At 42.5% G+C, this 13,063-nt stretch overlaps 1 protein-coding gene across 2 annotated transcripts in view; it reads right to left on the bottom strand.

Moving 5' to 3' along the window:
- Window positions 1–1,817, bottom strand: part of CCDC136 (coiled-coil domain containing 136) — a 61,619-nt gene extending 59,802 nt beyond the window's left edge. For both annotated transcript variants that reach the window (XM_040413493.1, XM_040413494.1), the window contains exon 1: window positions 1,715–1,817. In XM_040413493.1, the coding sequence (XP_040269427.1) occupies window positions 1,715–1,763 (49 nt within the window). In that variant the 5' untranslated portion in view covers window positions 1,764–1,817. The remainder of the gene's footprint in view (window positions 1–1,714) is intronic.
- Between the last annotated feature and the right edge of the window lie 11,246 nt (window positions 1,818–13,063).

The raw sequence follows: 13,063 nt of genomic DNA, 5'->3' as shown, positions 1-13,063 counted from the left end.
TTTTGTTTCAGTGAAATGCATTTATTAAAGTGGTTGTCTGGGTTCAGAGCTCACCCCGGACATACCCATATTTTCACTCCTCCGGTCCCTGTGATATTTGCATCGGAGCATTCCATGCTCCCCCTTGCCCTGCACTGGATCCCGCAGGACGAGGGCTTGTTTGTTTACCTCCACACACTGCTAGGCAGAGGCTCCCGCCTAGCAGTGCCGTTTTTCAGGCTAGGGCAGCGCTAAAGTCGGCCCATCAGAGTCGGTGACGTCACCGGACTCACTGCTGGGTGGAAGCCTCCGTCTAGCAGTCCTTATGGAGAGCCCGGTATGTCACCGGAACTCCTGAAAATGCCTTTCCCCTGCGCGATACAGCGCAGGACAAAGGAGAGCATTGGATAATGAAATGCTCATATCAGGGGGGCTGGAGGGGTGAAAAGGGAGATATGTTCGGGTTTAGCTCTGAACCCAGACAACCCCTTTAATAGAAAAAAAGACGAGTGTCAATGAATAAGTATAGTAAAAGAATTTCCGTGAAAATATGTAAAATAATGAAATAAAATCAAATGTGCTGTATTCTAAGTATACACCAAAAAAAGAAATGTAAAGCAGCCATATAAAACTGCACGTTCGATCAGATAAGTGCTTTATACAATTCTTTTTCTAATAAAACGCCTCACATGTCCTGCTTCCCTTCATAGCCATAAAGTTAAAGGGAGTTGGAGTTGTCCGTGATTTTTTTTAACATAGTCTAAGAGCAGGAATCAGTATAAAATAATAAAATAACAGTGCTCATCTGTTAAAAGCCCCACCTGCAGGTCCTGGTGATATGACGTACATTGTCACGTCACTGCTGCAGTCACTGGCCTCGGTGCTGAAGCTGGCATGGATGGCATATGATCGCTGAGACCAGAGACTGGCTGCAGCAGTCACATGAATAATGTACGATACCTTCACAGGTTCGAAGTCCTGGAGCGGCATTACATTTATCAGGTTGTTTACTGCTTGTTTAATTATCTTATACTGATTCCTGTTTTCCTTTAAAAAATTATGGACATTCTGTTAAATGGAATTTCCGAGGACTTAAAGGGGTTCTCCAGGATGTTTATATTGATGGCCTATCCCCAGGGCACTGCCAACAATTAGCTGTTCTGGAGCTGTGTCCACTATGGGGGTCTACTTACTGCAGCCTCCCACCCATTATAGTGAATAGGTAATTAATAAGAGAACCCTATTACCTTGTCTGTTGCATCCCCCACTAGGGGGAGCTCTGCCATTATTTAGTTGAGGCGGAATTCTATATATCTCTGGAGGCAGCTGCGCCATCTAGTGGCAGTGGTCAGAATTGCATCCTTTACTGCTATCCCTGAATGAAAGCTTTGCGCTCAATATTCCCTATGGACACCGACAATATCTCTGACAAGCGATGTGTTCTCAGCAGTGAGCACTGGCCATTATGTCTCCATCCACTGCATGCGTTTACCTACACTGCATAATCACTGCCTGGCCACACAATCTGCTGCAGCAACTAGGAGGGAGCACACAAGGTCACCCCAGCCACCATGTAGCGCTGCATCCCGCCTGGCATGGAGTCAGTAGGTGACCGGCAGTGATGTCATGTGATCCCGAGAATGACGGAGGCCGTTACATAACATGGCTGGTATGGCGGGCGGTGCATGAAGCAGGGTGAGATGGATGAAGCCATGGTGGTGCGCATCATCATCACCTGTCATCTGCGGGGCTCTGGCCGAGCTCTGACCGTCCACATCCTCCATACTGCGGCCGGCTCACAGAGGACGGGGGAGAGGGGTCTCAGACAGACACGGGGGCTACAGGGACGGGAGACGCTACAATCCACAGACACTGACTGCAGGGAGAGAGAGGCGGGAGGAGTCACCGAGCGGGAGGAGACAGCAGCTCTGCGCCTCACACTGCCACCCTCTGAGGGCCACACATTAGCCGTCTGCTCTATCTCTTATGATATCTATCTGTCTATCTATCTATCTATCTATCTATCTATCTATCTATCTATCTATCTATCTCATATCTATCTCTTATCTATCTATCTAATATCTATCTATCTCATATCTATCTATCTGTCTATCTCTTATCTATCTATCTAATATCTATCTATCTATCTCATATCTATCTATCTATCTGTCTATCTATCTATCTCTTATCTATCTATCTATCTCTCTCTTATCTATCTATTATCTATCTATCTATATCATATATCTCATATCTATCTATCTAATATCTATCTATCTCATATCTATCTATCTATCTAATATCTATCTATCTCATATCTATCTATCTATCTGTCTATCTCTTATCTATCTATCTAATATCTATCTATCTATCTATCTCATATCTATCCATCTCATATCTATCTATCTATCTATCTATCTATCTATCTATCTATCTATCTATCTGTCTCTTATCTATCTATCTATCTATCTAATATCTATCTATCTATCTATCTATCATCTCATATCTATCTATCTTCTATTATCTATTATCTATCTCATATCTATCTATCTATCTATCATCTCATATCTATCTATCTTCTATCATCATCTATCTATCTATCTATCTATCTATCTATCTATCTATCTATCTATCTATCTATCTATCTCATATCTATATATCTATCTATCTATCTAGGATATGGAAAAAATTGAGGATGCAGCACTGTCAATAGCGGGTGCAAAATCAGGCCAATGTGAATCAGCACCGGGATCCAATGTAGTATACAAATGAAAAGAAGGCCAGCAGCACACCAAGGTTTTCAGCAAAAAATGTGAAGTTTATTCCTCCAGAGTCAGCAGCGACGTTTCAACAGCTTGTTGCTGTCTTTCTCAAGCTATGTGCATATGTGTTGCAAACATGCAATTTAAAGGTGCATCAATTACACAATTCAATTTAAGACAATTTATCCATACAAAGGAAAATTCATAGATTGCGTGGTTCATCATTTTCAACAAAATACATACATTATGCCTCAATGTTACAGAATACAATACATACATAAAGTGTATAAAATAATTCATACTGTGTTTAGTATAGGGCATAAACTCTAAATACCCTTCATTAGTGCAGGTGTGTTATCCCTAATCACCACGTTAAAACTCACAATCAGCTGATGCCCCGTGCTGTGCCGGCATCATGGTCCCGGCGGCGTCCCCGTTCCCTCTCTGCGCATGCGTCAGAAACACAAGTCTCGCGACGCTACGTGCGCAGAGAGACAAGCCAGAACCACAACCAAGATGGCCAAGTCTGTCCTCCGGCCGGTGTGCGCATGTCCATGTGTAAGTATCGGCCTCCCATAGATGGTCACATGAGACGGATCACATGATCGGATAACCAAGTAAATAAGCTTTAATGAAAAATCCACATATTAGAATCCAGGTCAAGACTGCTGTGTATCCTGGACCCCCACAAAAAACAAATGTGGGAATCCAGGACCCAGCGTTCTATCAACCTAGTAACTGGCCACAATATCACCCTCACATGCGCATAATGGGGGAGACAGGTAACCAGCGACACCGACTGTCCGCTGCAACAAACCACTCACTGTCAAACTAAGGGGGTGGCGACGTCACAAGGGTCCCCCCTGTGAACCGTCGCCCACCCAACAGGTGCCCGCTACTCCCCTAATACAAGCGCACAGGGTGTAAATGCCAGAACAGAATTAATTGGATAAAAAGGAAAAGCATAGCATTTTATAAGGAGAACCACATGGAAATATCTGGGTAAGGGCCGAACTACCATGGATCATGTCCCACATCTGCACCGGAGCAACAGTCAGGTCACCATGCACGTGGATAAGGTCGTGAAGAACTGTGGGTGGGCTGAATGTCGATTTTAGGGTTGATTAGTGTTGTCCCTCTTGTGTCACGCATGGGTCCTCACCCTCCTCTGTGGGTTAAATGTATATGTGTCAATAACAACCAAGTTATATATTTTTTTGGATTTTTTTGTAAACAATCTTTCTTTGTTTTTAGATCTATATATTGATCATGATCAAGACTGATGCTCTGTGCTGTGAGGGAGACATCGCCAATCCGGGTGGTCACCCACAGTTCTTCACGACCTTATCCACGTGCATGGTGACCTGACTGTTGCTCCGGTGCAGATGTGGGACATGATCCATGGTAGTTCGGCCCTTACCCAGATATTTCCATGTGGTTCTCCTTATAAAATGCTATGCTTTTCCTTTTTATCCAATTAATTCTGTTCTGGCATTTACACCCTGTGCGCTTGTATTAGGGGAGTAGCGGGCACCTGTTGGGTGGGCGACGGTTCACAGGGGGGACCCTTGTGACGTCGCCACCCCCTTAGTTTGACAGTGAGTGGTTTGTTGCAGCGGACAGTCGGTGTCGCTGGTTACCTGTCTCCCCCATTATGCGCATGTGAGGGTGATATTGTGGCCAGTTACTAGGTTGATAGAACGCTGGGTCCTGGATTCCCACATTTGTTTTTTGTGGGGGTCCAGGATACACAGCAGTCTTGACCTGGATTCTAATATGTGGATTTTTCATTAAAGCTTATTTACTTGGTTATCCGATCATGTGATCCGTCTCATGTGACCATCTATGGGAGGCCGATACTTACACATGGACATGCGCACACCGGCCGGAGGACAGACTTGGCCATCTTGGTTGTGGTTCTGGCTTGTCTCTCTGCGCACGTAGCGTCGCGAGACTTGTGTTTCTGACGCATGCGCAGAGAGGGAACGGGGACGCCGCCGGGACCATGATGCCGGCACAGCACGGGGCATCAGCTGATTGTGAGTTTTAACGTGGTGATTAGGGATAACACACCTGCACTAATGAAGGGTATTTAGAGTTTATGCCCTATACTAAACACAGTATGAATTATTTTATACACTTTATGTATGTATTGTATTCTGTAACATTGAGGCATAATGTATGTATTTTGTTGAAAATGATGAACCACGCAATCTATGAATTTTCCTTTGTATGGATAAATTGTCTTAAATTGAATTGTGTAATTGATGCACCTTTAAATTGCATGTTTGCAACACATATGCACATAGCTTGAGAAAGACAGCAACAAGCTGTTGAAACGTCGCTGCTGACTCTGGAGGAATAAACTTCACATTTTTTGCTGAAAACCTTGGTGTGCTGCTGGCCTTCTTTTCATTTGTATCTATCTATCTATCTATCTACAGTTGCAAGATAAAGTACGTGAACCCTTTGGAATAATATGGATTTCTGCACAAATTGGTCATAAAAAAGGGTGATCTGATCTTCATCTAAGTCACGACAATAGACAATCACAGTCTGCTTAAACTAATAACACACAAAGAATTAAATGTTACCATGTTTTTATTGAACACACCATGTAAACCAGGCATGCTTAAACTGCGGCCCTCCAGCTGTTGTAAAACTACAACTCCCGCAATGCCCAGCTGTAGGCTGATGGCTGCAGGCTGTTCAGGCATGCTGTGAGTTGTAGTTTTGCAACAGCTGGAGGGCCGCAGTTTGAGGATGCCTGATGTAAACATTCACAATGCAGGTGGAAAAAGTATGTGAACCCTTGGATTTAATAACTGGTTGAACCTCCTTTGGCAGCAATAACTTCAACCAAACGTTTCCTGTAGTTGCAGATCAGACGTACACAACGGTCAGGAGTAATTCTTGACCATTCCTCTTTACAGAACTGTTTCAGTTCAGCAATATTCTTGGGATGTCTGGTGTGAATCGCTTTCTTGAGTTCATGCCACAGCATCTAAATCGGGTTGAGGTCAGGAATCTGACTGGGCCACTCCAGAAGGCATATTTTCTTCTGTTTAAGCCATTCTGTTGTAGATTTACTTCTATGCTTTGGGTCGTTGTCCTGTTGCAACACCCATCTTCTGTTGAGCCTCAGCTGGTGGACAGATGGCCTTAAGTTCTCCTGCAAAATGTCTTGATAAACTTGGGAATTCATTTTTCCTTCGATGATAGCAATCCATCCAGGCCCTGACGCAGCAAAGCAGCCCCAAACCATGATGCCCCCACCACCATACTTCACAGTTGGGATGAGGTTTTGATGTTGGTGCGCTGTTCCTCTTTTTCTCCACACATAGTGTTGTGTGTTTCTTCCAAACAACTCAACTTTGGTTTCATCTGTCCACAGAATATTTTGCCAGTACTGCTATGGAACATCCAGGTGCTCTTGTGCAAACTGTAAACGTGCAGCAATGTTTTTATTGGACAGCAGTGGCTTCCTCTGTGGTATCCTCCCATGAAATCCATTCTTGTTTAGTGTTTCAGGAATGTTAGCATATGCCAGAGACTTTTGTAAGTCTTTAGCTGACACTCTAGGATTCTTCTTCACCTCATTGAGCAGTCTGCGCTGTGCTCTTGCAGTCATCTTTACAGGACGGCCACTCCTAGGGAGAGTAGCAGCAGTGCTGAACTTTCTCCATTTATAGACAAATGTCTTACCGTGGACTGATGAACAGCAAGGCTTTTGGAGATACTTTTATAACCCTTTCCAGCTTTATGCAAGTCAACAATTCTTAATCGTAGGTCTTCTGAGAGCTCTTTTGTGCGAAGCATCATTCACATCAGGCAATGCTTCTTGTGAAAAGCAAACCCAGAACTGGTGTGCGTTTTTTATAGGGCAGGGCAGCTGTTACCAACACCTCCAATCTCATCTCATTGATTGGACTCCAGTTGGCTGACACCTCACTCCAATTAGCTCTTGGAGATGTCATTAGTCTAGGGGTTCACATATTTTTTCCACCTGCACTGTGAATGTTTACATGGTGTGTTCAATAAAAACATGGTAACATTTAATTCTTCGTGTGTTATTAGTTTAAGCAGACTGTGATTGTCTATTGTTGTGACTTAGATGAAGATCAGATCACCCTTTTTTATGACCAATTTGTGCAGAAATCCATATCATTCCAAAGGTTTCACATACTTTTATTTGCAACTGTATCTATCTATCTATCTATCTATCTATCTATCTCATATCTATCTATCTATCTCATATCTATCTATCTATCTATCTCATATCTATCTATCTATCTATCTATCTATCTCCTATCTATCTCATATCTATCTATCTATCTATCTCATATCTATCGATCTATCGATCTATCTATCTATCTATCTATCTATCTATCTATCCCCTATCCATCTATCTATCTCATATCTATCTATCTATCTATCTATCTATCTATCTATCTATCTATCTCCTATCTATCTCATATCTATCTATCTATCTATCTATCTATCTATCTATCTATCTATCTATCTATCTATCTGTTATCTATCTATCTCATATCTATCTATCTATCTATCTCATATCTATCTATCTATCTAATATCTATCTATCTATCTATCTATCTAATATCTATATATCTATCTATCTCATATCTATCATCTATCTATCTATCTATCTATCTATTTATCTATCTATCTATCTATCTATCTCATATCTATCTACCTATCTAATATCCATCATCAATCTATCTATCTATATATCTATCTATCTATCTATCTAATATCTATCTATCTAATATCTTTCTATCTATCTATCTAATATCTATCTAATATCTATCTCATATCTATCTATCTATCTATCTATCTATCTATCTATCTATCTATCTATCTATCTCATATCTATCTATCTATCTATCTCCTAGCTATCTAATATCTATCTCTTATCTATCTAATATCTATCTAATATCTATCTCATATCTATCTATCTATCTCATATCTATCTATCTATCTATCTATCTATCTATCTATCTATCTATCTATCTATCTATCTATCTCTTATCTATCTAATATCTATCTATCTCTTATCTATCTAATATCTATCTATCTATCTATCTATCTATCTATCTCTTATCTATCTAATATCTATCTATCTATCTCATATCCATCTATCTATCTAATATCTATCTATCTATCTATCTATCTATCTATCTATCTATCTATCTCATATCTATCTATCTATCTATCTATCTCATATCTATCTATCTCTTATCTATCTATCTATCTATCTATCTATTTATCTATCTATCTCATATCTATCTATCCATCTACCTATCTATCTATCTATCTATCTCATATCTATCTATCTCTTATCTTTCTATCTATCTCTTATCTATCTATCTAGCTATCTATCTAATATCTGTCTCATATCTATCTAATATCTATCTCCAGGGGCGGATTAAGTGCATGATAGACCCGGGGCTGTCTACCCAACTTGGGCCCCCCCCCCCCCCTCTATTTTAGTTTAGTTTTTTTTTGTATGAAGAGGCTGCGGTGCTTCATGAGCGCCACAGTCTCTTCCTAGGCCATATGACATCTTCAGACTAAAAAAAAGACCCCAAATTGGGTCCTAAACTGAAAAATTTGGTCGCCAAATTTAAAATACATATAATTATAATAAAAAAGACAGGGAGGAGAATACAGCACCACATACCTCTTACATCCAGTGGCATCTCCTGTCATGTAGACCTTCTCTTTCCTCTTCTCCTCCATTTGACCCAGACCACCATGGCAAATTCTTTCAGCCGCATCTCGTCTCTACAGTTTGTAACACAGACACGTTAGATTTCTCAATTTTTCCATCAACCTCCTCATCCTGGTGTCCCCAGTGTCATCCTGCTGCCACCCCCAATACTGTGCCCGTTGTGCCCTCCAATGCCCCAGGTACTATACTGCTGAAAAAATAGTGACCCTAATAGACATAATTGGAGTCATTTATCAAACTGGTGTAAAGTAGAACTGGATTTCCAAAAGAGCTGTCAAATATGAAAGGTGAGATCTGATTGGCTGCTATGGGCAACTAAGCCAGTTCTATTTTACACCAGTTTGATAAATTAAGCCAAATGTTCCTATAGTGTCCACAGCAGCTATAATGTCCCCTAGAGTGCCCCCAGTAATAATAACACCCTATATTGTTCTCCAGGCAATAATCCCTGTATAGTGTCCCCCAAAAAAATAGAATTGCCCCTACAGTGCCTCCCCAATAGCAACACCCCCATATAGTAATTTCCACCACACTGCCCCATATAGTAATCCCCCATAGTAATTTGCCCCCACACAGTAATTTCCCCCAAACTGCCCCCATATAGTAGTTTGCCCCCACACAGTAATTTCCCCTACATTGTAATTTGCCCCACACTGCCCCACATAGTAATTTCCACCACACTGCCCCTTACATAGTAATTTCCCCCACACTGCCCCCACATAGTAATTTGCCCCCACATAGCAATTTCCCCACACTGTCCCCACACAATAGTTTCCCCCACATACTAATTTGCCCCCACATAGTAATTTGTCCCCACATAGCAATTACCCCACACTGTCCCCACATAGCAATTACCCCACACTGTCCCTACATAGCAATTACCCCACACTGTCCCCACATAGCAATTACCCCACACTGTCCCCACATAGCAATTTCCCCACACTGTCCCCACATAGCAATTACCCCACACTGTCCCCACATAGCAATTACCCCACACTGTCCCCACATAGCAATTACCCCACACTGTCCCCACATAGCAATTACCCCACACTGTCCCCACATAGCAATTACCCCACACTGTCCCCACATAGCAATTACCCCACACTGTCCCCACATAGCAATTTCCCCACACTGTCCCCACATAGCAATTTCCCCACACTGTCCCCACATAGCAATTACCCCACACTGTCCCCACATAGCAATTACCCCACACTGTCCCCACATAGCAATTACCCCACACTTTCCCCACATAGCAATTTCCCCACACTGTCCCCACATAGCAATTTCCCCACACTGTCCCCACATAGCAATTTTCCCACACTGTCCCCACATAGCAATTTTCCCCACACTGTCCCCACATAGCAATTTCCCCACACTGTCCCCACATAGAAATTCCCACACACTGTCTCCACATAGCAATTTCCCCACACTGTCCCCACATATAAATTACCCCACACTGTCCCCACATAGCAATTTCCCCACACTGTCCCCACATAGCAATTTCCCCACACTGTCCCCACATAGAAATTCCCCCACAGTGTCCCCACATAGCAATTTCCCCACACTGTCCCCACATAGAAATTACCCCACACTGTCCCCACATAGCAATTTCCCCACACTGTCCCCACATAGCAATTTCCCCACACTGTCCCCACATAGAAATTCCCCCACAGTGTCCCCACATAGCAATTTCCCCACACTGTCCCCACATAGAAATTACGTCCCCACATAGAAATTACCCCACACTGTCCCCACATAGCAATTACCCCACACTGTCCCCACATAGCAATTACCCCACACTGTCCCCACATAGCAATTACCCCACACTGTCCCCACATAGCAATTTCCCCCACACTGTCCCCACACAATAGTTTCCCCCACACTGCCCCCACATAGTAATTTGCCCCCACACTGGCCCATATAGTAATTTGCCCCCACATATTAGTCCCTCCCATAGTAATTTGCCCCCACACTGCCCCATATAGTAATTTGCCCCCACATAGTAGTCCCTCCCATAATAATTTGTCCCCACACAGTAATTTGTCCCCACATAGTATTCCCTCCCATAATAATTTGGCCCCACAGCCCCCACATTCTCCCCCTCCCCATGTACTCGATGTCTCTTAATATGTCCTACTGTTTGTCCCCTACCCCCCACATGTCCCCCAAAGTATGCACATGAAATAAAAAATGAAAAAAAAATGAAAAGCTAAATACTCACCTAGGCTATGTCTAGGGCCAGGTTAGCAGAGGAAGGCGGGATGAGGCAGTGCTGCGTCCCGTCACAGGCGCGCGATGACGTCATCACGCACGCCTGCATCGGGATTTCACTACCGCATAGGCCTCAGGCCTATGTGCGGCCTGAAGCCTATGGCGGTGATCGGCGACGGGACAGGGAGCAGTATGTGGGCGTTCGGGTCGGCGTTGGGCCCCCCCCCCCGAACGTCCCTATTGTAATCCGCCACTGTCTATCTCCTATCTATCTATCTATCTATCTATCTCATATCAATATCTATCTCCTATCTATCTATCTATCTATCTATCTATCTATCTCCTATCTACAGTCAGGTCCATAAATATTGGGACATTGACACAATTCTAACATTTTTGGCTCTATACACCACCACAGTAGATTTGAAATGAAACGAACAAGATGTGCTTTAACTGCAGACTGTCAGCTTTAATTTGAGGGTATTTACATCCAAATCAGGTGAACGGTGTAGGAATTACAACAGTTTGCATATGTGCCTCCCACTTGTTAAGGGACCAAAAGTAATGGGACAATTGGCTTCTCAGCTGTTCCATGGCCAGGTGTGTGTTATTCGCTCATTATCCCAATTACAATGAGCAGATAAAAGGTCCAGAGTTCATTTCAAGTGTGCTCTTTGCATTTGGAATCTGTTGCTGTCAACTCTCAAGATAAGATCCAAAGAGCTGTCACTATCAGTGAAGCAAGCCATCATTAGGCTGAAAAAACACAACAAACCCATCAGAGAGATAGCAAAAACATTAGGCGTGCCGAAACAACTGTTTGGAACATTCTTAAAAAGAAGGAACGCACCGGTGAGCTCAGCAACACCAAAAGACCCGGAAGACCTCGGAAAACAACTGTGGTGGATGACCGAAGAATTATTTTCCTGGTGAAGAAAACACCCTTCACAACAGTTGGCCAGATCAAGAACACTGTCCAGGAGGTAGGTGTATGTGTGTCAAAGTCAACAATCAAGGGAAGACTTCACCAGAGTAAATACAGATGGTTCACCACAAGATGTAAACCATTGGTGAGCCTCAAAAACAGGAAGGCCAGATTAGAGTTTGCCATCGACATCTAAAAAAGCCTTCACAGTTCTGGAACAACATCCTATGGACAGATGAGACCAAGATCAACTTGTACCAGAGTGATGGGAAGAGAAGGAAAGGAACTGCTCATGATCCTAAGCATACCACCACATCAGTGAAGCATGGTGGTGGTAGTGTCATGGCGTGGGCATGTATGGCTGCCAATGGAACTGGTTCTCTTGTATTTATTGATGATGTGACTGCTGACAAAAGCAGCAGGATGAATTCTGAAGTGTTTCGGGCAATATTATCTGCTCATATTCAGCCAAAAACTTCAGAACTCATTGGACGGCGCTTCACAGTGCAGATGGACAATGACCCAAAGCATACTGCAAAAGCAACCAAAGAGTTTTTTTAAGGGAAAGAAGTGGAATGTTATGCAATGGCCAAGTCAATCACCTGACCTGAATCCGATTGAGCATGCATTTCACTTGCTGAAGACAAAACTGAAGGGAAAATGCCCCAAGAACAAGCAGGAACTGAAGACAGTTGCAGTAGAGGCCTTGCAGAGCATCACCAGGGATGAAAACCAGCGTCTGGTGAGGTCTATGCGTTCCAGACTTCAGGCTGTAATTGACTGCAAAGAATTTGCAACCAAGTATTAATAAGTGAAAGTTTGATTTATGATTAGTATTATGTCCCATTACTTTTGGTTCCTTAACAAGTGGGAGGCACATATGCAAACTGTTGTAATTCCTACACCATTCACCTGATTTGGATGTAAATACCCTCAAATTAAAGCTGACAGTCTGCAGTTAAAGCACATCTTGTTCGTTTCATTTCAAATCCATTGTGGTGGTGTATAGAGCCAAAAATGATAGAATTGTGTTGATGTCCCAATATTTATGGACCTGACTGTATCTATCTCCTATCTATCTATCTATCTCATATCTATCGCCTATCTAGAAATGACAAAAAATGGGCAGCGCGCCGCTCTTGTAGTGAATTCTTAGTGATGTTTATTCACACCCCAAAGCAATGCAGCATTTCAGCTCTCTCAATGGAGCCTTTGTCAAGCTAGTGAACACAGTGCTCTCAACATATTTAAATAGGTGAATCTCATCAATGTGACATGATTGCTCATTAAGAATAAAATGTACAAATACAGATATAAAACATGATTATAAATTCATTACAATGCATCAGTACATGTGAACCGCCATAGTGTTTACATAGTATACATGTGTACAGAAAAAAGTGGATACCACATCCACATTCAAGTGTTACATACATA

Source organism: Bufo bufo, chromosome 1 (genome assembly GCF_905171765.1).
Source record: "Bufo bufo chromosome 1, aBufBuf1.1, whole genome shotgun sequence".
NCBI lineage: Eukaryota > Metazoa > Chordata > Amphibia > Anura > Bufonidae > Bufo > Bufo bufo.
Note: the sequence above shows the minus strand (reverse complement) of the source record. Positions and strands in the feature narration are given on the sequence as shown.